We start from the raw sequence: 25,889 nt of genomic DNA on the forward strand, positions 1-25,889 counted from the left end.
ACAGGCTGTCCTATATTAAGTTTAACCAGTCTAATCTGAGATGTGAGAATTATTCTACTCTTAAGGCTGCCTCAGAAGCTGGAAACACCAACATGGGTGAACAAGGTAAATCAATACGTATTCCATCTTCTTTTACTGGTGGACCTCGCTATATGTTGAACAGTTATTATGATGCTATGGCTACGTGTAAAATGTATGGTTTCCCAGACCTGTTTATAACATTTACATGTAACCCCAAGTGGCCAGAAATAACTAGATATTGTAAAGAGCGTAAACTTAATGCGGATGATAGACCAGATGTTGTGTGTCGGATATTCAAGATGAAGCTTGACTCTCTTATGAAAGATTTAACAGAAGACCATCTTCTAGGAAAAACTGTCTCTGGTAATGAATTGTTTTGTCTTCTTTATATGTTTTATGTTTGTTTATTTTATTGCCTGTTACTGTACGAATATGAGTTTAAAATGGTTATTGCTATTTGCAGCTATGTACACAGTGGAGTTTCAGAAAAGAGGACTACCACATGCTCATATACTCTTATTCATGGATAAAAGTTGCAAATTTCCAACATCTGATGACATTGACAATATTATCTCTGCTGAGATTCCAGATAAAGCTAAGGATCCTAAGTTATATGAGGTTGTAAAGGAGTGTATGATACATGGTCCATGTGGTGCGGCCAACAAAGATTCACCATGCATGGTTGATGGCAAGTGTTCTAAGTTTTTTCCTAAGAAATTGGTTGAGCAAACAACAGTTGGTAAAGACGGATACCCAATATATAGAAGGCGGGAATCTCAGCACTTTGTTGAAAAAGGTGGTATTAAGTGTGACAACAGCTATGTTGTTCCGTATAATCGCCTTTTATCATTGCGTTATAGAGCTCACATCAACGTTGAGTGGTGTAACCAATCCGGTTCTATCAAATACTTATTTAAGTATATTAACAAAGGACAAGATCGTGTAGCTATCGTTGTTGAACCTAAGGACAAGAATACTGATACGGAGACTGGATCAGCAACTGGCAGTAAAGAAAAAAGTAAAGATGAAATCAAAGATTACTTCGATTGCAGGTATGATATAATATTCCTTAGTGAATATATCTACTATATCAGTCTTATATTTTCAGTTTGCAATAATTTACATTTTTTCCCTTAATAAATAGGTATGTCTCAGCTTCTGAAGCTGTTTGGAGGATATTCAAATTTCCCATCCAGTTTAGGACTACACCTGTGATGAAGCTTTCTTACCATCTTCCTGGAAAGCAACCATTATTTTTCGATGGCACCCAGAATATTGATGAACTATTGGATAGAAAAGCAAATGAAGATTCTATGTTTATGGCTTATCTTAATCTGAATAAGGAGAATGAGTTTGCTAGACAGTTCACTTACGCAGAGATTCCTCAATATTTCACTTGGGATGGACAGAATAATCAGTGGAAGCTTAGGGAAAGAGGTTTCTGTATAGGGAGAATAAACTATGCCTCCATTAAAATGAAACCAGAATATTACATGAGGATCCTTCTTGGGATAGTAACTGGTCCAAAGAGTGATGAAGATATCAGAACATACAAAGATGTTGTGTATGAGACATACAAGGAGGCATGTTTGGCACGTGGTATTCTAACAGACGATCAAGCTTATATTGATAGTATATTGGAAGCAAGCTTATTTTTCTTTGGAGATCATCTTCGTAATTTCTTTTCTATGATGCTTCTGGATAAATGTCTTGCAAGACCGGAGTATGTGTGGGAAATGTGTTGTGGAATTTTAACGGAAGACATCGAAACAAAGAAAAGAAATCAGTACAACAATCCAGGTTTGTTGAGATACAATTTTTTTTCCGTTGGTTTGCTTGCTTTCCGTTTCTGTTATAATGAAATAGTGTTTTTCTTTTTTACTCCAGATTTAGTATTAACTGATGCTGAGAAAAGAAATTATGCTCTTCAAGAGATAGAAGATTTGCTGTTGTGTAATGGGAGTACTCTGACAGACTTCAAAGACATGCCTAAACCTACTCAAGAAGGTATAGATCATTCAAACCGTTTCATTACAGAAGAGAAAAACTATAACCGTGATAAGTTGCGAGAAGACCATGATGAGTGGGTTAATAAGATGACTTCTGAGCAAAAAGGCATTTATGATGAGATCATTGGTGCTGTTTTAGAAAACAGTGGAGGTGTCTTCTTTGTTTATGGATTTGGGGGAACCGGTAAAACTTTTATGTGGAAAACTCTATCTGCCGCAGTTCGAATGAGGGGTTTGATTTCTGTCAATGTTGCGTCTAGCGGGATTGCTTCTTTGTTGTTAGAAGGTGGTAGAACTGCACATTCTAGGTTTGGTATCCCTATTCATCCTGATGATTTCACAACATGTCATATCGTGCCTAACTCAGACCTTGCTAATATGCTTAAGGAAGCATCTCTTATCATATGGGATGAAGCTCCTATGATGAGTCGTTATTGTTTTGAGTCATTGGATAGAAGTCTAAATGATGTTATTGGAAATGTCGATGGAAAGCCATTTGGTGGTAAAGTTGTTGTTTTCGGAGGTGATTTCAGACAAGTTCTCCCTGTAATACATGGTGCTGGTAGGGCAGAGATTGTTTTAGCTGCATTAAATTCATCTTATCTCTGGGAACACTGCAAGGTCCTCATTTTGACAAAGAACATGCGTCTTATGGCTAATGATTTGGATAAAGATGAGGCAGAGAAAATTAAAGAGTTTTCTGATTGGCTCTTGGCCGTTGGTGATGGTAGAGTTTCAGAGCCTAATGATGGTGAAGTTCTCATAGATATTCCAGAAGATTTACTGATTAAAGATGTAAATGATCCTATTGAAGCTATTATCAAAGCAGTTTACGGAGAATTGGATTTGTTGCAGCCTAATAATGATCCTAAATTCTTTCAAGAGAGAGCTATATTGTGTCCAAGAAATAGTGATGTCAACACCATCAACGACATCATGCTTGAGAAACTTAATGGTAAGAATTACGTTTTAATACTATAATCTTTAACTGTATATGTATAAGAAACTTATCTAACAAATTTTCCCTAAACAGGTGAAGCAATGACTTATTTAAGTGCAGACGATATTGATCCTCAGGATGGTGCTTCATTGAACAATCCTGTCTTCACACCTGATTTCCTCAATAGTATCAAGCTTTCTGGTTTGCCAAATCACAGTCTCAGTCTCAAGATTGGTGCACCGGTTATGTTACTGAGGAATATTGATCCAAAAAATGGTCTATGTAATGGTACTAGATTGCAGATAACGCAGATGTGTAATCATATACTTGAAGCCAAAGTGATTACTGGAGATAGAATCGGAGACAAAGTGATAATCCCTAAATCTCAGATATCACCTTCAGATACCAAATTGCCTTTTCGTATGAGGAGAAGACAGTTTCCAATATATGTGGCTTTTGCAATGACAATAAACAAAAGCCAGGGACAATCACTTAAAGAGGTAGGGATTTATCTTCCTAGACCAGTATTTTCTCATGGCCAGCTGTATGTTGCCTTATCAAGAGTCACTTCCAAAAAAGGTTTGAAAGTTCTTATTGTGGATAAAGAAGGAAAAACTCAGAGTCAAACAATGAATGTCGTCTTCAAAGAGATCTTTCAGAACCTAAGGAATTAGAATAGTTTTAGTTTTTTTGCTTCTGTTATTTAACTTTGTAGATGTTTTGTATTGTTTTTTAGAACAGCAAGTTCCTTTCCATGGTCATTTTAATCCAAACATAATCAGACTCTCTGCAACTACAGTAGTGTAAGTTTAAGAGTTCATTTCTAGACAACAAAATCAAGAAACCTTAGTTCAATTATAACTCCGATTGAGACAAACAACAATAAGAACTTATGTCTACAACTGAAAAAGTTTTAGAAAACTAACCTTATAGAAACGATTATTGCTTTAAGTGTTGTCGATTTGCAAAATTTGATCTGCAAGTGGTTTCATTCAGGTTCTGTTCTTCACTGATCCCCTATCCCAGATTTCTAACAGAAACCAATTCATCATCTCAAGTGCTTTATCCGAATCCTATATGAAATCTGAAAAAGGTAATTGATCACAGAATCTAAATTATCTTGAAACAATTCAATTGAATTAGAATGAAGCTTACAAATTAAGAAGAATTGGCGCAGAGAACATGTCTATTGATGTGAGCTTATGATCTGATTATCAGCTTCTTCGATATCATCGGTAAAGCTTAAGCATGTCAATGGATGTTAACTTTCGGTGGAGAACGAGAATCATCGTTCTCATATGTTTTTTTTTTTTTTTTTTTTTTTTTTTTTTTTTTTTTTTTAATACACACCTTATGTGTCTTTAATTTTTTAAAAACATAATTTAATTTTATTTGTTTACTTTATCTTCAATTTTTTAAAATTTGTTTATAAATGTTAGAATCTTTGTTATGCTAAAAACAAATTCTCTTCAAAACTATATAGTAAAAGAACACTTATAATCACAAAAACAATTACACCACTTTTACTATTTCACATTTTAATATCTACTTTTACTTATATTAACATTCCAAACCCATTTTTTAATTAATACACCTATTTAAATATATTAAATCACATTATTCTAAGTATTAAATAACAACCAACCAATTAAAATACCAATTATTAGTTATAAAGGATTTAATTTAAAAACCAATTTTATAAATTATGTATATAAAACATAATCAACTACTTAATAAGAAAACCGCACAAAATCTACGCCCGCGGGATACCGCGGGTTAAATCCTAGTTTTAGGTGCATTAAAGCAAGCATTTCTCGAAACATATATATCAAGTTTGAGATTACAATTTTGTGTTCCTGGGTTACATAAAAGAAACGAGTTTGTGAATAAATGGGCTTATCATAGGCTTTAAACGGCCCAGATTTGGTCACATTCGAAACAGTGGTACCTTGAAACCCTAATCATCGAACATTAAAACCTGATTTTACTGAAACTGTGCTGCGAAGGAGAAGCCGCAAACCATTTTTTGTCAATCTAGGGTTCTTCTTCGTTCTTGCAGATTTCGCTTCCGTTTTCACTAATCGGTTAGTCGCAAAGAGTTTATCTTTCGCTTACTCTCTGGTCCGTCTTTTTAGTTTGTTCTGTTTTTCGTGAGGGGAAATGCTGATGTTTTGTCTAAAATCTTGTAGCTCACTTTAGTGTGGAATGGTGTAAGATTTTAGCTCTTGTAATTGGTCTAATTCTGGGTTTTTGCTCTTTAAGAGAAAGATACTGTAGTTTAGTTTAAGCCTCTGTAGACTATGTGACAATGTCGATTTAAAAATTTATATCTTGCTACTGAATAGAACTAGAAAGCTGAGAGAGAGGCTCTCTGTGTTTTTTTTTTCCCTTTTGATCCATAAAGCCTTCAACTTTGAACATACTGGAAAGTGGAAACATTTACTCGTCTGTTTTTGTTAATGGATTTTATGAATGTGTATCCTGAAATTTAATGGTAGCAAGTTCCTATGCCTAAAGTCATCACTTTTCCTTGTTTCGTTTTTCTTACAATTCAAGATCTGTGAAGATGTTCTCCGCTCAGAACAAGATCAAGAAGGACAAGAATGCTGAGCCAACAGAATGCGAGGAGCAAGTTGCTCAGGTACTAACAACTCCTCCTCTTATGTCTTTGACTCTTTGTCTTTAAATTAGTCTTCTGTGAATTGTTCATCGTGAATAGCTGGAATTTTCTTTCTCAGGCTTTGTTTGATTTGGAGAACACTAACCAGGAGTTGAAAAGCGAGTTGAAAGATCTCTACATCAACCAAGCTGTGTATGTTTCTTCGTTTTGTTTCTACTCCTTTTCAGTCCATTGTTGCATTAGCCTTTTTCGAAGGGAAACTTATTTTATATTTTATTCTTTCTCTACAGTCAAATGGATATCTCCGGAAACCGCAAAGCTGTTGTGATTTACGTCCCATTCAGATTGAGGAAAGCTTTCCGCAAGATTCATCCCCGCCTCGTCAGAGAGCTTGAGAAGAAGTTTAGTGGAAAGGTAATTTTATAAATTTATTTCTCTTTAGTAAATGCCTAAGTAAATAGTAGTACAATCTGTCTAAAACATTCTGCCTTTTGTCTCATTGTTTTCACAGGATGTCATCTTTGTTACCACAAGAAGGATCATGCGTCCTCCTAAGAAGGGTGCTGCTGTTCAGAGGCCACGTAACAGAACTCTTACCTCTGTTCATGAAGCTATGCTTGAAGATGTTGCTTTCCCCGCTGAGATTGTTGGAAAGCGTACTCGGTACCGTCTTGATGGTTCCAAGATCATGAAGGTATCATATCATTTACTATGAGATTATACTCAGATCTTTCTCTGAATGATTTTGAGCTCACCTTTACATTCTGTTTTGACTGTTATGTCACAGGTCTATTTGGATGCCAAGGAGAAGAACAACTCTGAATACAAGCTCGAGACTATGGTGGGTGTGTACCGTAAACTTACCGGCAAAGATGTCGTTTTTGAGTACCCAGTCGAAGCTTGAAAGAAGATGATGATGAATCATCAGGATAGAGAAAGAGAGCTTTTTATTCTGTTTTGTGGTATTTAGGATGAAGGAAACTCTCTTGATTCAGTTCCTTATTCACAATCTTTAATGTTTTATTTACAATGACTACTTTTTGTGCTTTTCAATTTTGAAACCTTCTTTATAATTTCAGATTCATTCCAAATTTCAAAAGCAACACATTGAGAAGAGATAGGTGTCTTCAATACGTGTAATTATATTCAACTGCAACTATTGGTTAGTGTCAGTATCTATGAACATAATCTTGCTCTGCAACGAGTCTATGAACATAATCTTGCTCTGCAACGAGTCTATGAAGTCTCTTCATAGTGTAATCAGAGTATGTGCGGTCGCAACCATATGCAATAACTCGAGACTGAATTATATTAAATTTAAAAAGTGCATAGACCTAGTATATAGTGATTGTCTCACAATAAAATGAATATGCTACACCAATCTGAATCTCTACATGGTTGCTTATTGCAAATCAAAGCAAAAGGCTTGCATCTGTTTACTTATCATTCTAATCACATTCTATACATTGTGGAATTTATACTTCTGCACAAGATTAAATCTCGAAATTCCTTGATTGAAGCCATTAAGCACAAGAGTCTTCACAGCTTCACTTCCTTGCTCGAGTGCTTCGTCGATCTGTTTCCGTTCCAATGGACTAAACTTCTGAAGAAGAAAAGCTTTCATATCCATGTTTCCAGGTGGTTTACCAATGCCTGACAAAAGTCAACAAAACATAAAAGTTGAAAGAGAAACAGAGGATAGTCTCGCTTTTAAACCCGAACCAGACCGAAACCATACCTATGCTTAAACGAGGAAAGTTTCGACGACCATCCAAATGCCCCATTACACTCTTCACTCTGTAACAAATATAAAAGGTGACATCAGTTAATAGATCAGAGAACACACTTATATGTTCAAGAGGTACATTCATACCCGTTATGATAGCCTTGACCTCCTTTTGGTTGAAGTCTCAAAACCCCATTTGGTAAAGCCATCTCATCGTAAAGCTAGGAGGGAGAAACAAAAGTGTTTACTCGGAACATTGTTCTGGTTTATAGGGATACTTAAGTCAGTAATCTTACCATTAAAATGTGGCGCAATGGTACTCGATAGTGTGAAGCTAAAGATCCAACCTTTAAACGACAACAGAACAGTTTAAGTATGAGGATTATTTGATCATGCAGCTGATCTTTGCAAAGTTATGATAAGAAAAGTTTGGTGGACAGAAAATACAAACCGATTCGCCGCTGAAGTTCATATAAGTCTGAGGTTTAACCAGCAAGATAGGTACATCTTCAATAGCACCTGTACTGATCATACATAGAACCAAAAAGTCATCAGTTTTACTATGCTTCAAACCGAAGAACCGAGAGCGAGAGAAGTAAAACCTATTCCGATTAGTGCTTTCGACTGTATCGTGTTCATCAAAACCCCTTCTTTTCTAGCCAACACATCGATCATCTCGAAACCAACCTGAAAACAACACAAAGTTGTAGCATTGCCGAGATAGAAACCAAACTTTTAAAAGCAAATAATTACAAAAATGATTGTTTTTTATTACATTGTGTCTTGTTCCATGATACTTGTTTCCTGGATTGCCCAACCCAACGATAAGCCAAGGAGTGTACTCTACTTTGAATCTGTCATTCTCAGTAGAAGTAGATGAACAAACCCGAAACCTCGGTTTCCGAAAAACCGGCTTTTGCGTATGAAAGTGGTAAATAGTTGGTGTATACGTTGGGCAGAGCATTGAACTGTTGATTCAAAGAAGTGGAATCAATCATCTATCATTATTAGTCATTTATGATTTATGCTACCAAAATTATCAACATATATCTAAAATTAACCATTTTTCAAGGAACTATTGAAAGTGAAATGAATAGAAAATTTAAGATTGAATACATTTTTCTTCATATACCATCGAACACATTACGATAACAAGCTTTCCACGAGATAATGAAATTCGAAATCATATAATCACTGAGAATCAAAACTTAATGAAACCCATTAAGAGAGATACAACGCAGATCAAAAAAAGAAGCTTAAGTGTAATCGAACAGAGGACTCAGCAAATTTTATGGAGAATCAGAGATTAGTAATGAGCTACAAGGATTACAAGATTTTGTCTTTGTGGTTTAGATTATGGTATAACTTCTCAGTAGAAGAAGGATAAGTGAGAAAGAAAATAGCTTACCTCTTCTTCTAGAGAGATTCGAAAATTTCTAGCTGACCTTTGCGAAGACGTTGGAACGAGATAGAACGATGAACTACTGAGTGAGGTTTTGAGAGAGAGAGAGAGAGACAGACAGAGACGAAGATCTTCGAAATTGGTCAGATTTTTGGGGTTAATGGGCTTATTACTAATATTAGCCCACAAAAATTGAATGGGCTAAATAATAGTGGCCCAAGTTACTGTGATAAATGTGTTTTATGCGTCATCACATTCTCGATGACGGCACGTGAGTATACCACGTGCGGCTATACGTCATCCAAAATCTAATCCAGAAAATCCAGCGCTGCCAAATCGCCAATCCTGCGGCTCTTACGTACGTACCCCTCTTTTACTTATTTTTTCTTACCCTTTTTCTTTTAGCATTTTACATATTTCGCCAATATTTTCTGTTAATATACATTTTGTGGGGAAAAAATTCTGACTATTGATTTACATTTCCTAATAATTACGCCATTTAATTTGATTTAGATATTGATTTATTTATTTAAAACTTTCGTAGTACTACATATTACCAAAATATCAATACAAAATTGAAAGATGCATCACATGAATTAAATTCGTGATATTTGCTACTTGATTTTCCTTATGGTTTTTGGATAAATATGAATTATTTACACAAAAAGGCCAAACAATATAAGGAAACAAAATTGCGTAATTATAATTTTGGGCCTTTTAAATTTTTTTTTTTTTTTTTTTTTTTTTTTTTTTTAACTCAGGGGAATCCCAGCAATCACAATCTCTCTGGTACAAAGCCCACACTACTCTCTCCCTTCTCTAATCGCGGAGTCTCCGAAGTTTCTCTGGTAATTTTCTCACTATCACTCCAAATCGGTTTTGCTCTTTGTTGTTCGTTTTCTTCCCAAATCTTAAGTTTCGCTTTGTATATCACGATTTTTGTTAACCAGTCGCGATCGAGAAGAGCATTTTCTCTCTCGCTCGTTCGCCATCAATGCAATTGATTGATGTTGTGTCCTCATCGTTTCTTACTTCCCTTATTTTGAGTTCTGTTTGTTATAAATGCGATTTTTTTTTTCTTTCTTTGCCTAATTTTTCTCGTTTCTTCGCAATTACGGTTATAAAAGTCAGAAAAAATGCAGTCGTCAACGTATGCGGTTAAAGGAAACGCCGCGTTTGCGTTTCACAGACGGACCTTGTCTTCTAACAGATCGGCGACTTCTACCGGAATTCGCTTCGCTGATAAGAAGAGCATAGCCACAACCGGACCACTCTACTGTTCTGGTTCTAAAGCCATGGGAGCTAAGCTTGCTCGTGCTGAAAACGGGATCCAGAGCGTTATGAGTTTCTCTTCGGTCAAAGCTCGATCGGTCAGAGCTCAAGCCTCCTCTGGAGATGCAGAAGAAGCTATACCTCTGAGATCTGAAGGCAAACGCTCTGGAACTGTTTTACCTTTTGTTGGTGTTGCTTGTCTTGGTGCTATACTCTTTGGTTATCATCTTGGGTATGACTAATACTACACCTTTTTATTCTTGGGGTGTGATCATGGTTTCTTTGATGATGGTGTTTCTTTGGATTGAATCAGGGTAGTCAATGGTGCTCTTGAATACCTTGCTAAGGATCTTGGGATCGCCGAGAATACTGTTTTACAAGGCAAGTATATGATCCCCACTTCTCTTGCTCCCCCTGTTCGTATAACGGTAAAATGATTCGTGTTTTGATGAGTAGCCAAACTCATAACTGGTATTCTCTCTGATTGCTTCGGAGCAGGATGGATTGTTAGTGCTCTGCTTGCTGGTGCAACGGTAGGTTCATTCACTGGAGGTGCATTAGCTGACAAATTTGGACGAACAAGAACTTTTCAATTGGATGCTATCCCGCTTGCCATTGGAGCTTTCTTATGGTATTGTTTTAAGTGCTAATTCATACTTATATTGGTGGGAAGTTGAGTTATCTTTTAACGCATTGGTTCTTTTTTGGTTGTTTAGTGCAACAGCTCAGAGTGTGCAGACTATGATTGTGGGACGTCTGCTCGCAGGAATTGGAATCGGAATCTCATCAGCCATTGTACCACTTTACATATCTGAGGTTGTTTAAATACTGTGCACATTTAGCTTAAGATGTTAGATATTTTATATGTTATGTTTCTGAAGCGTGTGATGATGGGTGTCAGATATCACCAACCGAAATCCGCGGAGCACTCGGATCCGTGAACCAGTTATTCATATGTATAGGAATACTTGCAGCCTTGATAGCTGGATTACCCCTTGCAGCAAACCCTCTATGGTATGTAGGATCCCCTTATATTAATCTGAATACTATTCATATATATATATTTTTTTTGGGTTGCATAATGTGTTCATATAAGTTTTGATCTCATGGTTTCCTAGGTGGAGGACGATGTTTGGTGTTGCAGTTATCCCTTCCGTTCTACTAGCCATAGGAATGGCTTTTTCTCCAGAAAGCCCAAGGTGGCTCGTTCAGGTACTTTCCACCAGGAATAGAACTCATACTTAACTGAGATTAATTTTTGACAATTCAAGGAAATCAATTTTGCAGCAAGGAAAAGTCTCTCAAGCTGAAAAGGCGATCAAAACTCTGTATGGTAAAGAAAGAGTTGTTGAACTAGTGCGTGACTTATCAACCTCTGGCCAAGGTTCTTCAGAGCCAGAAGCAGGATGGTTTGATCTATTCAGCAGCCGCTACTGGAAAGGTATCACACGACTTGCTGGAGATACATTGTTTCGCTTATCATAAAAGCTGACGGATTAAGCCAAGATATTCCTTTCAAACGTCTTATTGTATTGTATTAACATAGTTTCTTGTGTGTTCTTGTTGTAGTTGTAAGCGTAGGTGCTGCTCTGTTTTTGTTTCAACAGTTAGCCGGGATAAACGCAGTTGTGTACTACTCTACATCGGTGTTCCGTAGCGCTGGAATCCAATCTGATGTTGCAGCCAGTGCTCTCGTTGGAGCATCAAATGTCTTTGGTTCGTTTGCTCTTATATGTTCCCCTTTAGTTTTAATATAGCCAAACAAATAACCCGATAAAAATCTGATCGCAGGAACTGCTGTTGCTTCATCCTTGATGGACAAAATGGGAAGGAAAAGTCTTTTACTCACAAGCTTTGGTGGAATGGTACATGTTTCATTATCATTCTAAGCCATATTCGAAAATCTCAACTCGCATTAGTATTACCATAACCGGGCTAACTTAGATTTTGTGATTTTGTATTGAAAAGGCTTTGTCGATGTTGTTGCTCTCCTTGTCCTTCACATGGAAGGCTCTTGCTGCATATTCTGGAACCCTTGCCGTTGTTGGAACAGTCCTGTAAGTCATTCTCCTCTTGAAGACTTTGTTTTAGTTTCTCTGTATTGGCCTTGACCGACTCTTATGCTCGCGTGTACAACCAGATATGTCCTGTCATTCTCACTTGGTGCTGGCCCGGTACCAGCTCTTCTTCTTCCAGAGATATTTGCATCCCGAATCAGAGCTAAGGCAGTCGCCCTTTCTCTTGGCATGCATTGGGTAATATACATATCTCTATAGGTTGTATGGTTAAGAACAGAGTTTATTTCTCTCTGTTTCTAATGTTTTGTCTCTCTTTTGCCCTAACAGATATCAAACTTTGTGATTGGACTATACTTCTTAAGCGTTGTGACTAGATTTGGAATCAGCAGTGTCTACTTGGGTTTTGCCGGAGTCTGCGTCCTTGCGGTCCTATACATTGCAGGAAACGTCGTAGAGACTAAAGGGCGATCACTCGAGGAAATAGAGCTTGCTCTTACAGCTGGAGTTTGAATTTAAACAAAAAAGAAATCAGCAAAATAAAAACAACTTTGTTTCATCATTTAGCTTGTGAGTCGTTTTCTAATCTACTACTCTTGGGTAAATTGTACAATGGACGAAGTTATCAATAACGAGAAATCGTTTCATGACCACTACATGTTGGCTTTCCTTTCCCACCTTTCCCTAGTATCTAGCCTGTTTCAAAACAAAAGCGCACAAACATTAGCAAATGTTTTCTCAATAACTTTCAAGAATTCTACAATAAGCAAAAAAGCTCACCCCCAAAACAGTTTTTGTGGCTTCTTTGGTGTTGTGCCTAGTGTCTTACTATGATTCTGTTCTTCTAAGGTAGAAGAAAAGGAAGTTGATTCTTTCAACTTGTTAGAGCTTTCCCCATCTTTGATCTGAGAATTCTTGCTCGCTGCATTTCAGTGTAGAGCTTTTAGTCTAGTGGATATGAACTGCGAATTCTCAAACAAGAGCTAACTATATACCTTTAGGTTTCTTATGAATCTTTGTATTGGCTTTTATTTGCATACGTCTCTTGTGTAGCTCCTGTAGTAATCTCAAAACATAAACAAAATGGCTTCAAATTTATATTGTTTTTTTTTTTTTTTTTTGGATTGAACAGTTAATAGAAATTCGAATCAAGATAATTATACGAAATCGTGTGTTTATAACCTCATTGAGGTATCTGAAAATCATAAACTTTAAAAGTCGAAGCGAAGAATCTGACCTGTAATTTCGAAATTTGTTTCTGACTGACGTTGGAACGATTAAAATTGGGTTGAAGAGATAGTGTAGAGGCTAATAAAGCTTCTTTGCGATTCTCCTCTGCTTCTCTGTCGATTTCCTCGCTTGTCCTCCTCGTCGTCGCCATGGCTTCTCCGTCGGCGTTCATCGCTGGTTCTTCGACAACTTTGAGAAATGAGAATTATAAGAAACGACGTCGGATCCTTCCTTTCCCTTTTTTTTCTTTGATATTTTGGGAAAATACCGAAATTACCCCGGAAGCATATGCGTGTTTAACTAACTACCCGAATGTTTTGAATTAATACATAATTAACCTAATAGTTTCTTTAACTATCAATTACACCCAAATATTTTGCAAGTTTTGGCATTAGTGAGTTACTATATTAATTTGAAATCTTAATTATTGCATCATAGATCGTGACGAAAATAAATGGGCTATGTCTAACAGCTTTGAGTAGAAAGTAAAACTCTCAAGCTTCGTCTTTAATTACGTTTGTGCCTTGACTAAGCAAACTAATTAGACCTTATGATTTTTTAAATCCACTAATCTAGTATGCCGATCACGACCACAATGCTTAACCTCTATATCACCGATATATATATTTTTCTATATACCCGATCGGCTGATCCGGTTAGCTCCGGTAAAAACGCACAGAAATACTTAAAAAATGGATTTTTCTTTCCGAAAGACTACCACATTATGTATTACCGATTTTTGTTATATTCAAATTAAGAGTTCATATTTGACTATGTAGCAACCAAAAAAAAAATGAAATTGAGGAAAGTTCTGGCAATGTGTCGTTTAAGTGCACCTAAAGTTAGGCATGAAATCTTGTTCCTTTCCATGGTTTGTGGGTCAGCACCGAACATTTTGCACGCTCTTCTGTTTCGTATTGCAACATTTTAATAATTATTTCGGTTTGAGTTAATTTAATTTGCTAATTGTTTTAGTTCGGTTAAGGTAGAATTTCGAAAGAAAAATTAGACAAAATTGAACCCAAACACAAATAAATAATCCAATAGATCATCCAAGTATAGGTTTTCATATACAGAACTGCTCGGTTACATCCACCTCTCACCCAAAAAAAAAATATCCACCTCTCTCACCAATGTGTGCAATATTTTGATTCGGTTAAAATAAAATTTGGTCCGATTCATATATTCAAACAATCATATCTTGACAATCTTGACAACATGTCACTCTAAGCTTATTTTGACAACATATCACTCTAACTTGATTTCAGTTAAATTAAAGAATTCATCACCCATTCACCCCTTAGCTTATTTTGACAACATATCACCCTTACTTGAAATTGCAATCTCTTACTATACTTCGTCCTATGTGCAAGATAAAATTTTGTCAAATCGCATGATGTTAAGATCTAAAACCTAAGTTTTGTATCTAACACATGATCTTTATATACATATGTTGACCTGAGAACAACTAAAAGTCAACAGGCCACGTCTTCGTTCCAAAGTCTAACCTATTAATATACATTTAACTTGCAAGAGCTTCTTTGACGTTGTCCAATACACTCCAAATACCTTGTTTTGTCTTTTTCTTTCTTTTACAACTTGTAATAATAACACATTTATAACTACTGGGTTGCAAAATACTTAACGATCACAACAACACTTCTCTCTCTCTAGCTCTCTCTTTCTCTCCCTCTCCCTCTCTATCTCTACGATGGGCATTATAGATCATAAGAGCAAGAAAGAAGAAGAACAGTACCCAATGATCTCAAAGCCCTTGAGATTTATTCTCTTACAAAAGGGAAGTTATGTCTTAAGCTCACTCTTCTTTGTATTCGGTTTCTCGGTCGGTCTCTTCCTTTGTCTGCAACTAAAAGCCGTACACATGTCTACGACGACGACACAACGACAACCCTTATGGTCTACATTACTATTCAACCATACCACAACGATGGACATCAAACAAGAGTTGCAACTAAAAACACTTCAACACAACATGAGTGATCAAGAACTCTTCACCAAGGTCTCGTCATTATCATCACCAACATCATCATCGTCATCATGGTTAGGGAGGAGACATAATAATGATGGGAAGATGGTTGTGAAGGTGGCTTTCATGTTCATGACAGGTGGCAGACTCCCATTGGCTGGCTTGTGGGAGAAGTTCTTTGAAGGACATGAAGGGTTTTATTCCATATATGTCCATACTAATCCATCCTTTCAAGATTCTTTCCCAGAAACTTCCATCTTCTACTCAAGAAGAATCCCAAGCCAGGTGATAATAACAGCTTTAGTTTGTTAATTATTCTTTCTCTTTTCTTAACTAAACCTATTTAATTAGGTACCCCTATATATATATGATTAGTATTATATCACTAGTTTTCCAAACATATCTCTTGGATTTGACAGCTGGTTGGTTTTTTCACGTGGCACGTGTATTGATCTTGATTCGACCCTTGCATAATGGTCCACTAAGGCATGAACCCATTTGATATTATTCTAACATAAATACATGTCTTAATCATGTTAATAATCTTCCAATATAGACTATTCTCAAATTTTGAACAATACAGAGAATAGTTTCAAAATGCATCTCAATATAAAATTTGTAGATATAAACTGAAAAGGTCGTAGGAATCGAGGCTTTATACGTTATTAAATTTCTAGGTTCAATAAACCTTACAAATTTAAAAAGGCTTCAATTTGTATAAATAGTTTTAGATTATTTTAACAATAATTTTTTTTATATTAACAATAATATTGATGTTGGTTTGTGAAAAAATTGTCAAACAGCCGGTATATTGGGGAACATCATCAATGGTAGACGCAGAGAAAAGACTCTTAGCCAACGCACTTCTAGACGAATCGAACCAAAGATTCGTCCTCCTGTCCGATTCTTGCATTCCACTCTACAATTTCACAACAATCTACGATTACTTAACCGGCACCAATCTCAGCTTCATTGGCTCGTTCGACGACCCAAGAAAATCCGGTAGAGGCCGTTACAATCACAAAATGTATCCACAAATCAACATCACACATTGGAGAAAAGGATCACAATGGTTTGAAACAACTAGAGAACTTGCTCTTCATATTATCGCAGACACGGTTTACTACAGAGTATTCGATGAACATTGTAAACCGCCTTGTTACATGGACGAGCATTATATCCCAACTCTTGTTCACATGTTGCATGGGGAGATGAGCGCTAACCGGACCTTGACGTGGGTTGATTGGTCCAAAGCCGGTCCACATCCTGGCCGGTTTATTTGGCCTGATATAACCGATGAGTTTCTTAACCGAATCCGGTTTAAGGAGGAGTGTGTCTATTATGGCCGTGGTGGAGAGAATGTTACAACTTCCAAGTGTTTTTTATTTGCGAGGAAATTTACAGCCGAAACATTAGAGCCTTTGTTAAGAATTTCGCCAATAGTTCTTGGATTTGGTCCATAGTTACATTCTTTTTTCAATTAGTAAATATTATGAAGTGATAATAATTTAGATTTTTTTTCTTCGAACTACAGTTGTACCCTAACCACATAAATTTAAATTCAATAATAATAATAAAATTTTATTTCAATTATATGGTAGAAAATTAAAATTAGGAATTTAATGAGAGAAATGGAATAGATATATTATCTTATCCACGATTTTTGTCGGTTAGTGAGCTCTTTGTTCTGCTCTCGTGTAACTTGGGCGAAAACCCAAAGTTGCAGACTTTTAATCAAATGCTAACTTCTCTCCTCCTCTCGGCGCGAGCTTATCCATCTCTGATCATAAATTCCTCCTTAAACCCTAATCAAAACCCTTCAAATGCCGCCAAAAGTCCCCAATTTGATCAATTTAGGGAAAAACGAGGACTCTCTGATGCTGCGATGAAGGTTCCTACTGCTCCATGGATGAAAGGTCCTCTCTTGCTTCGACCCGATGAAATTGTCGACACTGAGAAGAGGAACAAGCCACGGAAAGTTGAAGAGAAGACGTTTAAGGCGTTGAACCGTAGAGAGAGTGGTGTCAGGGGGAAGAAAGCGATGAAGAAAATCGTGCGTAATGTTGAAAAGCTTGATGAAGGCAGTGATTCGGAAGAAACCCATATGGATGATTTGAGCGAATTCGAGTATTTAGGTCGAATTTCGGAGAAAATTGAGTCCAAGGATAGATTTGGCGGGAAAATGCCATGGGATAGAGAAGAAGAGAGGTTTATAATGCGGAGGATGAAGAAGGAGAGAGTTCCGACTACGGCTGAGCTTATCCTCGACGAAGGATTGTTGAATAGATTGAGACGTGAAGCTTCGAAGATGAGAAAATGGGTGAATGTGAGAAAAGCAGGTGTTACTGAGACAGTTGTGAATGAGATTAGATTGATCTGGAAGTTGAAGGAGCTTGCTATGGTCAGATTTGATGTTCCTCTTTGTCGAAACATGGAGCGAGCTCAAGAGATCATAGAGGTTTGGTTACATTCATCTATTGAAACTTGTTGGAATCTTGATGTTTCTCTGAAATGATTTCTCGTGTTTTCAAGAATAGATGAAGACTGGAGGCTTGGTTGTGTTAAGCAAGAAGGAATTTCTCGTTGTTTATCGAGGAGGACCGAGTTATTCATCAGAGGAAACCCGTTCTGGACAAGATGAGATTAGCTCATCATTGTACGAGAGAGAAGCTGATAGGTTATTGGATGGTTTGGGACCTCGATATCTGGATTGGTGGATGAGAAGACCGTTTCCAGTTGATGCTGACTTGCTTCCTCAAGTGGTTAATGGATATAGGACTCCATCTAGACGTTGTCCACCAAACACTAGAGCTAAGTTAAGCGATGAAGAGCTTACCTACTTGAGAAACATTGCTCAAGCTTTACCTTTTCATTTTGTCCTTGGTAATTCGCCTTCACTACTTTAGCTGTCTTCCTCACTCTTTGTGTGTGTGATATAGAGTTAAGCTTCAGGGAGAGCTATTCATATGTTTCTGAGGAAATCATGAAATAATGAAGAATTTTGCTCAAACTATATCTTGAGAAGAGATAGATCAAGAAATGGTTCTCTTGTTTTCCAGAAGTTGCAACATTTAATATTTAAATTCTCCATCTTTGTTCTTTTCATTTGCGTATACTACTTATCGTCATTCTCATTGTGTTTGCTTGCGGTTTTCTCCCTTGAGCTCTCAACAGTCTTTTCTCTTCTTCTTAATTTGCAAAGGGAGGAACCATGGGCTTCAAGGTTTAGCTTCCGCTATTGTGAAGCTATGGGAGAAATGTATTATTGCAAAGATTGCAATCAAATGGGGAGCTCTCAATACAAACAATGAGGAAATGGCAGATGAACTAAAGGCAAATTTCTTTTTTCTTATGGCCAATTGTTTTATATATATTCGATATCGATGTGGCTGATGCGACATTTTTGGGCTCTATCAATTTTTTTCAGCATCTTACTGGAGGAGTTCTGATACTACGCAACAAATACTTGATAATACTTTACAGAGGCAAGGACTTCCTTTCTGATGAAGTCACAGATTTGGTTGATGACAGAGAGAGATTACTCAGAGGATACCAACATTTTGAAGAAACTAAGCGCGAGGGCGATATAGAAATCTTGGAGGTGGTAACAGATGGTAAACAGTTGAAGGAAACAAGCAAAAGTGGAACTTTATTGGAGTTTCAAGAACTTCAAAGAAAATTCGGAGAAATGGAGACGAGAAACCTAGAGACTGAAGCTGAGAAAGCAAGACTAGAGAAGGAGCTCAAAAGCCAAGAACACAAGCTTTCCATTGTAAGCCTTTTATAGCTTCCAAAAATTGCTTCGTTTTATATTTCGCCTACTGTAATATAAGTCCGTGGATTGCTTATTTTCGTTTTGTTTGTTTGCAGCTAAAATCAAAGATAGAGAAATCAACAATGGAGTTGTTTAAATTGAATTCTTTGTGGAAACCATCGGAGCGAGATGATGACATCGAGATATTTACTAATGAAGAAAGAGAATGCTTGAGAAGAATAGGGCTGAAGATGAGTAGCAGCTTAGTTCTTGGTAGGAGCAACCGGATCCATTCTTGTCTTCTTCTTATTCCTTATCCATTGGCTATGAGATTGATTTACATAAATTTCATTTTTGTATTTGTTTCATTTTTAGGTAGAAGAGGAGTCTTTGTTGGTATAATGGAAGGTCTACATCAGCATTGGAAGCACAGGGAGGTAGCAAAAGTGATCACGATGCAGAAGATTTTCTCCAGAGTTGTCTACACAGCGAAATCACTTGAAGCAGAGAGCAATGGAGTACTAATCTCAATCGAAAAACTTAAAGAAGGACACGCAATACTCATATACCGTGGCAAGAATTACAAACGTCCTTCATCAAAACTGATGGCACAGAATCTTTTGACAAAAAGAAAAGCGTTACAAAGATCTGTTGCGATGCAGCGACTCGGTGTAAGTGAAATGAATGACAAAGAAATCACTTTCTTTCATTTTTTTGATTGAGAGAATGCTGTGCATCTCATTTGAATTAATTTTTTATCTGTTTTTTGTTTTCATTGGCAGTCACTGAAGTTCTTTGCTTACCAGAGAGAGAGAGTAATAGAAGATTTGAAGCTGAGTTTGGTAGATCTTCAAGACTCTGCTTTCTGAGCTAGGTTGATGCAAAATGATTTGCAAGGAAGAGCTGAAAAAGTTTACCTACCAAGGCAAATTTATTTACTTGACTGAATCACATATTCTTTTTCTTTTACTGTGGTATATTTTTATAATTTACTCAAAACATTTTTTAAGTGCCTGATTAGCATGTATATAAACTATATATATATACTATGTAATGTCACATTTTCTGAATAAATAGTTAAATACTTATAAACCCTGATAAATGCAGCTTCGGTAAAAAAGAAAATTTAACTAAATTTGGCAATCATGTAACTTTTATTCTTCTTTTTATAGTCGAAATAGCCAGCATATTAAAGATGAATGCACCGTGAATGCTAAGCAAAATTTGGTCCAAAAGCAGTTTGCAGTGAATAATTGATTGGCTTGGCGCTATATGCTAATTGACTAGTTAAAGCTTTAAAGTTTAAAGGCATCCACAACGATATTAACATTGTACAAACAATAAAATCAAGACGTCAACGAATTAGCATCGTACTCCCTCCGTTTTCGAATAGTTGTCGTTTTAGAGAAAAAATTTTGTTTTTATTTAGTTGTCGTTTTCAGTTTTCGATGCAAAATTTATTATTTTTTTATTTTTTATATTTATTTTTATTATGCAACTTGATTTACTATTGGTTAAATTATGTTTAGGTAGATAATTAATGATATTTTTATATTGAAAACTAACAACATTAATAGTTTCTTAATTTGTGTGCATATAGTTAAAACGACAACTATTCGTAAACGGAGGGAGTATTAAATAAATTGATTCACCTACTTAACATGAAAAAATGATTAATTATTTTCTTGTTTAAAAAATGGATTCTCCAACGAAATCTACCTTATTCTCAAATCTGAAAAAAAAAAAAGAGAGAGAATACTAACGGATATAATTTACTAATTACATATTCTTAGAAACTCAAAATGTCTATTAGAAGACATTTTTCAAGTTCCTACAAAACCAATTCCGGCAATAATAAAAGCAAGAGCCTGCATGTAAAGATAAATATATAACAATGTCTTCCCAAAGACAAGGTTATAGGAGGCACAACACAATATGTATATCCCGACCATCATCTCCTTTGAGTTTATCCTGCAACAAAACAAACTCTTTCACAAGCTGACTAATGTTGGAGATGAATCATATGAAGAAAACAAATATACTATTTGTTTGATTAATTACCTGTCGAGAAACCCATAGCGAGGTTTTCTGACTTGGGGAAGTAACTTAGTCTCGAGAGCATCTCCTAACTTCTCGGTGACGACCCATTCGTTCACTCTCCCTCCTTCAAGTAAACCGATGAAAGTGCCTTTGGTCCGATGCATAGCCATAACATTCTCGAACAAGACCCAAAAAATCACGAGGTAAAAAGATCTACATGCATACCAATATAGTTGAAATAATAAATACATGGTATACTATAATCTAGCTAGTTACTACTATATGAATAAATGAACACATGTTAGTTGAGGTTAAGTTATAGCTAGAAAATAGTACTAACCGCGGTGTAGCAATGGCATTGAATAGAGTGATCATAAAAGGAAAATAAACAGTTGACCAAGTCGGAATGTTGACTTCGGGAAAGAATACGCTCATAGGAAGAATGAAACAATAGAAGAAGAAAGTGAAGAAATGGACTATGATCTTCCTTACGAAAAAGAAACTGTAGATCACATACAATTTCTTCCAAATCGTCACTCTCTGTTCATATTACCAAATCAAATTCATTAGTACCAACTTTATATTATTATTTAAGATCAAAACAATAGAACAAACTTAATTAAATTGGCATGCCTCACATTGGGTGTTTGTTTCTCATAATGGACAACAAAAAGAAGTTGGTGTGCATAGAATGAAATAAATTAAGATAGAGAATAAATGTATCTTTCGTTTTTATTGGTCAGATAGAATGAATAATAGTGTACCTTATTGCGAATAATTTCCATAGTCATTTTTCTGAAGAGATTAGCTGGACCGCATGACCATCGATGTTGCTGGAACCTGAAAGCCTTAAATTGGCTTGGTAGCTCACTTTTCACCTACAATCGCAATCATGTATTTTTAAAATATAGTATAAAAAACGATTAAAAGCTTATTTATTTGATATCCACACGTTAATATATTATTGCACTTTCCTGTGGATTTAAATCATGTGCAACTGTGCATAAAGTGTGTGCACAGCAACAACACATGTGACAAATATTAATTAAGATTTGGACTGGTTCAGACGATGTTCTTTTAAATTACAGATAGGTTTGGTCCGTTTGGACACACATTAATTAGTTATAGTCCAAAAGAATTGAAAGTACCGCAACATCATTGACGAAGACAAATTTCCAGCCATGTAGACCAACACGAACGGCCAAGTCCATGTCTTCAACGGTGGTTCGGTCTTTCCAACCACCGGCTTCTTCCATCGCCGCCAGTCTCCATACACCAGCAGTCCCTGCAAAAGTCCAATTGTATTGTTTAAAGTTTAACTATATCAGAGTAGCATACCAAAAACAAATATTAATGAGAGATTTTGAAGATTACAAGATGGATTTGAATGTATACAATTTCTTGTTATTGGAAAAACTACTTGTATATTCATTCATTATCAACTGGTTTTGTAAAACACATATACAAATAAATATGGCTTGTTTTAGCAATTGTTAGTTAGAAACAGTGAAGCTACATAGAATATAAAAACTAGAGGATCTTTTTTTTTTTGTGCAAAATAAAATTAGAGGATCTAAGAAATAAAATATGAAGTTTTTCGACCACAGGATAAAGTATATTAACAAATGTTGATAAGGGTGCATCTACCATTGAAGCCAAAGAAGGCATGTCTAGTGGATCCGGATTCTTGCTCTGCCGTGAAATGGTAATTGAGGGACATCTCCTGCATCCTAGTCATCAAGCACTTCTTTGCATTCACTATACCAAGGATTAGTTTCTTTAATCATATGACTATGACTAAACGCATATTTTATGTCAAAACCAATTGACAGTAAATTGAAAGTGTTTTGTTTGTGTTAACCGCAAATAGTCATACCAAATTTCCATCGAGCTTGAACAAGAGCGAGCTCGGAATTGTGGATAAGAAATGGAACAGTCCGTTGTAGGTAGTCAGGCTCTGGCTGGAAGTCGGCATCGAAGATTGCAATGTATGTGCATGTTTTGACGTAACTATGCCTCATACCTTGTTTAAGAGCTCCAGCCTTATAGCCATTTCTATTATCTCTCCTCTCACATTTTATGTTAATGCCTTTGGTTGCCCATTTTCCACACTCTATGTTCACCATTTCCTGCAATTACACACATTTTTTTGGCAAAAAAATAAAAATAAATAATAATGTGTGCAATTACACATTAGACGCTTGACCTTAAAATTTTTTTTTTAGAGATTTTTTAATGTTTACATATGAAATTATCGCGGTTACAAGCAAGAACAAAACATTTACACGTTTTTAACAAATATCATTTGGAATTTTGTGAAGGCAAACGTACAGAAAAAATTAATTGAAAAAAAAAAAAAAAAATTCCCTTTTATTTTTGTAAATAAAATATTCTGACTAGTAATTAAAAGCATGCGTTTAGAACAATCAATATATATATATGTACCATGATGGTGGGATCAGTGGAATCATCTAAAACTTGAACGATTAGTCGATCCAATGGCCATATGAGTCTGCAAGCAGCACCAATGGATAACTGAAACACCTGTGGAGTAGAACTTTACTTAAATCACTAGTTCACTATATAGTATAAAATTAAAATAACTGATCAATTCATAAAACTATGATTAAATACCTCTCGTTCATTGTACATTGGGATTTGGACAAGAACCATGGGAAAGTTTTGATTTCCGAGCTCCATGTCCTCTTGCATTGCCTCCCATTTGTAAATCTTCTCGGGTTTGCGTTTAAACAACTTGACGTAGATTACTACAATGTTCATATACAAACTTTCAACGAAAACTAACAGTGAGATGACCAAACATATAGCCACCAAACACCTGAACATTGGAACTATAAGTAGACTTCTCATTTCTCTCCACCACATAGTTTTCATGCTTGATTATCTATCTATCCTCTTCACTCCATTATATATAATATATGCTTCAAGCTTTTCGAAAGTCGCAGCTGCATCCTAAATTATTCACTAGCAAAAGAAATATAACTATTCTTCTCAGAACCAAGAAATGGGAGTGAGAATTATTGTAGGAAGAGGAGAGGATTTTAGAAATGGGTTTTTCTTGTTCTGTCTATAAGTGTCTGACTTTACAGAGATTCCCTTTTTTGTTATATTAAGTAATTTGTCTTAGTTTTTGTTTCTATTTTGATTCGTCGTCGTTTTACCAAATTTTGTGGACCTGATCTAGAACATTATCATAGCTAGTGGGAACAACAAGATGAGAAAAAGGACCAAACGATGTTTTAACTTTTTAACTCAGTCTCACTATTTTTATTCATAACTTCCACGTGATACTTACATATACCTACTTGTATCGGTATCGTATATCGTCTATGTACTATTCAATCACGCACATATACGTCATCTTTTAACTTTCAGATTGGTGATTTCTTCTTGGTATCATTAGCCCAAAAACAATTTTTTAATGGACCAAACCATATAATTGGACCTGATACTAGCCTGATCAGTATCACTCCACTAATACTTGTGATATTTAGTATCGTATGATGTAGCAGAATGTCATTGGACCGTGAATGTTTTTTTTTTTTTTAGATTAAAAATCTTTGAATGGCTTTGTTTGATCATGGCCGTTAATATCTCTGAACGGCTTCGATCGTAGGGCTCTGCAATCAACTATCTTAAACAATAATGGCGAGAACACCAATAACAAGATCAGAAATACCACAAACACGGACAAACAATATCTCTGAACAAACATCTACAAACATCTCAAACAATATCTCTGAACGGTTTCGATCGTAGGGTTTTTCAATTTTTTACTATTTATATATAAGACAGACAAAATAATTACAAGTTCAATGAGTTTCTCCAATTACCTGCTTCGACCACAAGATATGTTTTATTTAAGTATATTCTACGTTTTTATGGATTGTAATATTATCCTTTGTAATCTTATGTTTTTATATATTTTTTTTTCGATTTTGCAAATAATTTTTTTTAATTAATGATACAGATACCAGTCTCACCACTAGAAACAGATTTATTATCAGTATCATAAAAAATCTCAAACAATAAACAAACATTAAAACTAATAATAAAAATTGTATAGAGTATCAACTATGTGCATGCTCTTATTAATTCAGTATCAAATAGATATATATATATATATATATATATATATGGTTTTCCAATACATGATAAAATAGTATACTTATTTTTGAGTTTTGTCACTCTTTCTACTCCCTCTGTTTCGTTTTAGTTGTCGTTTTATGACTTAATTCTTGTTTCGTAATAGTTGTCGTTTTAGATTTTCAATGCAAATGTTTGGTAAAAATTCTAGTATTATCCCTATTGTTTTAATGTTTTGGTCAATGAAAATTTTTATAAGATATACTAATAAAGGGTAAAACATAAAATTTAATGTTTTTCTTAATTTGTGTGAAAAAACCTTAAACGACAACTAAAACGAAACGGATGAAGTATTTTTTTGGGGGTTTTTTTTTTTCTTGCTAATGATTCTTTATACGTAAATAAAAGGGATCCTTATTAATTGTTAGTTATGTCAAACTCTTAGTTAATGGCAACCATAATCTCGACAAAATCAATGTGAATTAAAAAAACGACCACTGTGAAGTTGTACTAAGTAAAGTAATACTACTAGTGTGATTTTGAGCAGAAAAACAATTAATGATCTGTCTGTGAAATTTAAGATGGCAACCGTAATCTTTCTCGACCTAGTTGTTTCGTAGGAAAGAGTCAAATCATTGGAACGGAAACATGTTTTTTAATGTCTCAAACTGATGAGAAAGTAACCGGAGTTAACCGGTACGATTGGGTCAATAAGGACGAAATGGATTTATTGCTTTGAGTAAAACAATTCTTTCCTAATTAGTGG

The 25,889-nt window shown here is 35.6% G+C and overlaps 7 protein-coding genes across 7 annotated transcripts; 4 read left to right on the forward strand and 3 right to left on the reverse strand.

The window, feature by feature from the left end:
• Window positions 1–4,938: 4,938 nt before the first annotated feature.
• LOC9307773 (40S ribosomal protein S7-3) lies at window positions 4,939–6,681 on the forward strand. Its single transcript, XM_021022880.1, has 6 exons — window positions 4,939–5,054; window positions 5,527–5,611; window positions 5,709–5,782; window positions 5,881–6,004; window positions 6,102–6,284; window positions 6,378–6,681. Exons 2-6 carry the CDS (start codon window positions 5,537–5,539, stop codon window positions 6,492–6,494), a joined length of 573 nt encoding a protein of 190 aa, XP_020878539.1. The 5' UTR covers window positions 4,939–5,054; window positions 5,527–5,536; the 3' UTR covers window positions 6,495–6,681.
• A 195-nt stretch (window positions 6,682–6,876) lies between these two features.
• Window positions 6,877–8,834, reverse strand: LOC9307774 (chloroplastic group IIB intron splicing facilitator CRS2-B, chloroplastic). Its single transcript, XM_021022879.1, has 8 exons — window positions 8,725–8,834; window positions 8,092–8,284; window positions 7,919–8,003; window positions 7,768–7,835; window positions 7,613–7,663; window positions 7,464–7,537; window positions 7,329–7,387; window positions 6,877–7,243 (listed from the first exon to the last, which is right to left on the reverse strand). Exons 2-8 carry the CDS (start codon window positions 8,278–8,280, stop codon window positions 7,050–7,052), a joined length of 720 nt encoding a protein of 239 aa, XP_020878538.1. The 5' UTR covers window positions 8,281–8,284; window positions 8,725–8,834; the 3' UTR covers window positions 6,877–7,049.
• Window positions 8,835–9,464: 630 nt separating this feature from the next.
• Window positions 9,465–12,661, forward strand: LOC9309828 (plastidic glucose transporter 4). Its single transcript, XM_002871659.2, has 13 exons — window positions 9,465–9,566; window positions 9,846–10,222; window positions 10,304–10,371; window positions 10,489–10,621; window positions 10,707–10,806; window positions 10,892–11,004; window positions 11,109–11,202; window positions 11,278–11,431; window positions 11,560–11,706; window positions 11,782–11,855; window positions 11,959–12,047; window positions 12,131–12,245; window positions 12,336–12,661. The coding sequence occupies exons 2-13, from the start codon at window positions 9,855–9,857 to the stop codon at window positions 12,516–12,518; spliced, it is 1,638 nt and encodes a 545-aa protein (XP_002871705.1). The 5' UTR covers window positions 9,465–9,566; window positions 9,846–9,854; the 3' UTR covers window positions 12,519–12,661.
• On the reverse strand, window positions 12,537–13,432 carry LOC9307775. The gene is made up of 4 exons (XM_002873714.2): window positions 13,243–13,432; window positions 13,001–13,061; window positions 12,786–12,927; window positions 12,537–12,701 (listed from the first exon to the last, which is right to left on the reverse strand). Exons 1-4 carry the CDS (start codon window positions 13,405–13,407, stop codon window positions 12,659–12,661), a joined length of 411 nt encoding a protein of 136 aa, XP_002873760.2. The 5' UTR covers window positions 13,408–13,432; the 3' UTR covers window positions 12,537–12,658.
• A 1,335-nt stretch (window positions 13,433–14,767) lies between these two features.
• LOC9309829 lies at window positions 14,768–16,717 on the forward strand. The gene is made up of 2 exons (XM_002871660.2): window positions 14,768–15,507; window positions 16,026–16,717. Exons 1-2 carry the CDS (start codon window positions 14,947–14,949, stop codon window positions 16,683–16,685), a joined length of 1,221 nt encoding a protein of 406 aa, XP_002871706.1. The 5' UTR covers window positions 14,768–14,946; the 3' UTR covers window positions 16,686–16,717.
• LOC9307776 (chloroplastic group IIA intron splicing facilitator CRS1, chloroplastic) lies at window positions 16,715–19,985 on the forward strand. Its single transcript, XM_021023881.1, has 8 exons — window positions 16,715–16,719; window positions 16,852–17,680; window positions 17,760–18,105; window positions 18,425–18,555; window positions 18,650–18,994; window positions 19,093–19,249; window positions 19,352–19,647; window positions 19,759–19,985. The coding sequence occupies exons 1-8, from the start codon at window positions 16,715–16,717 to the stop codon at window positions 19,843–19,845; spliced, it is 2,196 nt and encodes a 731-aa protein (XP_020879540.1). The 3' UTR covers window positions 19,846–19,985.
• A 692-nt stretch (window positions 19,986–20,677) lies between these two features.
• Window positions 20,678–24,165, reverse strand: LOC9307777 (probable mannan synthase 11). Its single transcript, XM_021021449.1, has 9 exons — window positions 23,651–24,165; window positions 23,462–23,560; window positions 22,893–23,145; window positions 22,664–22,774; window positions 22,165–22,301; window positions 21,781–21,894; window positions 21,357–21,556; window positions 21,038–21,229; window positions 20,678–20,947 (listed from the first exon to the last, which is right to left on the reverse strand). Exons 1-9 carry the CDS (start codon window positions 23,909–23,911, stop codon window positions 20,800–20,802), a joined length of 1,515 nt encoding a protein of 504 aa, XP_020877108.1. The 5' UTR covers window positions 23,912–24,165; the 3' UTR covers window positions 20,678–20,799.
• Window positions 24,166–25,889: the final 1,724 nt, after the last annotated feature.

Source organism: Arabidopsis lyrata (assembly GCF_000004255.2).
Source record: "Arabidopsis lyrata subsp. lyrata unplaced genomic scaffold ARALYscaffold_6, whole genome shotgun sequence".
Classification (NCBI taxonomy): domain Eukaryota; kingdom Viridiplantae; phylum Streptophyta; class Magnoliopsida; order Brassicales; family Brassicaceae; genus Arabidopsis; species Arabidopsis lyrata.

Coding starts and splice junctions, on each gene's coding strand:
- LOC9307773 (XM_021022880.1), top strand. CDS start 5,537: ATGTTCTCCGCTCAGAACAAGATCAAGAAGGACAAGAATGCTGAGCCA. Junction 5,612..5,708: donor GCGAGGAGCAAGTTGCTCAG/GTACTAACAACT, acceptor TTTCTTTCTCAG/GCTTTGTTTGATTTGGAGAA. Junction 5,783..5,880: donor CTCTACATCAACCAAGCTGT/GTATGTTTCTTC, acceptor CTTTCTCTACAG/TCAAATGGATATCTCCGGAA.
- LOC9307774 (XM_021022879.1), bottom strand. CDS start 8,280: ATGCTCTGCCCAACGTATACACCAACTATTTACCACTTTCATACGCAA. Junction 7,664..7,767: donor TGAACTTCAGCGGCGAATCG/GTTTGTATTTTC, acceptor TGTCGTTTAAAG/GTTGGATCTTTAGCTTCACA. Junction 7,388..7,463: donor GGTCAAGGCTATCATAACGG/GTATGAATGTAC, acceptor TATTTGTTACAG/AGTGAAGAGTGTAATGGGGC.
- LOC9309828 (XM_002871659.2), top strand. CDS start 9,855: ATGCAGTCGTCAACGTATGCGGTTAAAGGAAACGCCGCGTTTGCGTTT. Junction 10,223..10,303: donor CTCTTTGGTTATCATCTTGG/GTATGACTAATA, acceptor GGATTGAATCAG/GGTAGTCAATGGTGCTCTTG. Junction 11,005..11,108: donor CTTGCAGCAAACCCTCTATG/GTATGTAGGATC, acceptor ATGGTTTCCTAG/GTGGAGGACGATGTTTGGTG.
- LOC9307775 (XM_002873714.2), bottom strand. CDS start 13,407: ATGAACGCCGACGGAGAAGCCATGGCGACGACGAGGAGGACAAGCGAG. Junction 12,928..13,000: donor GATTCATAAGAAACCTAAAG/GTATATAGTTAG, acceptor ACTGAAATGCAG/CGAGCAAGAATTCTCAGATC. Junction 12,702..12,785: donor CCACAAAAACTGTTTTGGGG/GTGAGCTTTTTT, acceptor GTTTTGAAACAG/GCTAGATACTAGGGAAAGGT.
- LOC9309829 (XM_002871660.2), top strand. CDS start 14,947: ATGGGCATTATAGATCATAAGAGCAAGAAAGAAGAAGAACAGTACCCA. Junction 15,508..16,025: donor CAAGAAGAATCCCAAGCCAG/GTGATAATAACA, acceptor ATTGTCAAACAG/CCGGTATATTGGGGAACATC.
- LOC9307776 (XM_021023881.1), top strand. Junction 18,106..18,424: donor ACCTTTTCATTTTGTCCTTG/GTAATTCGCCTT, acceptor TAATTTGCAAAG/GGAGGAACCATGGGCTTCAA. Junction 18,556..18,649: donor AAATGGCAGATGAACTAAAG/GCAAATTTCTTT, acceptor AATTTTTTTCAG/CATCTTACTGGAGGAGTTCT.
- LOC9307777 (XM_021021449.1), bottom strand. CDS start 23,911: ATGAAAACTATGTGGTGGAGAGAAATGAGAAGTCTACTTATAGTTCCA. Junction 22,775..22,892: donor TCAAGCTCGATGGAAATTTG/GTATGACTATTT, acceptor TCCTTGGTATAG/TGAATGCAAAGAAGTGCTTG. Junction 21,557..21,780: donor TGGAAATTATTCGCAATAAG/GTACACTATTAT, acceptor TAATATGAACAG/AGAGTGACGATTTGGAAGAA.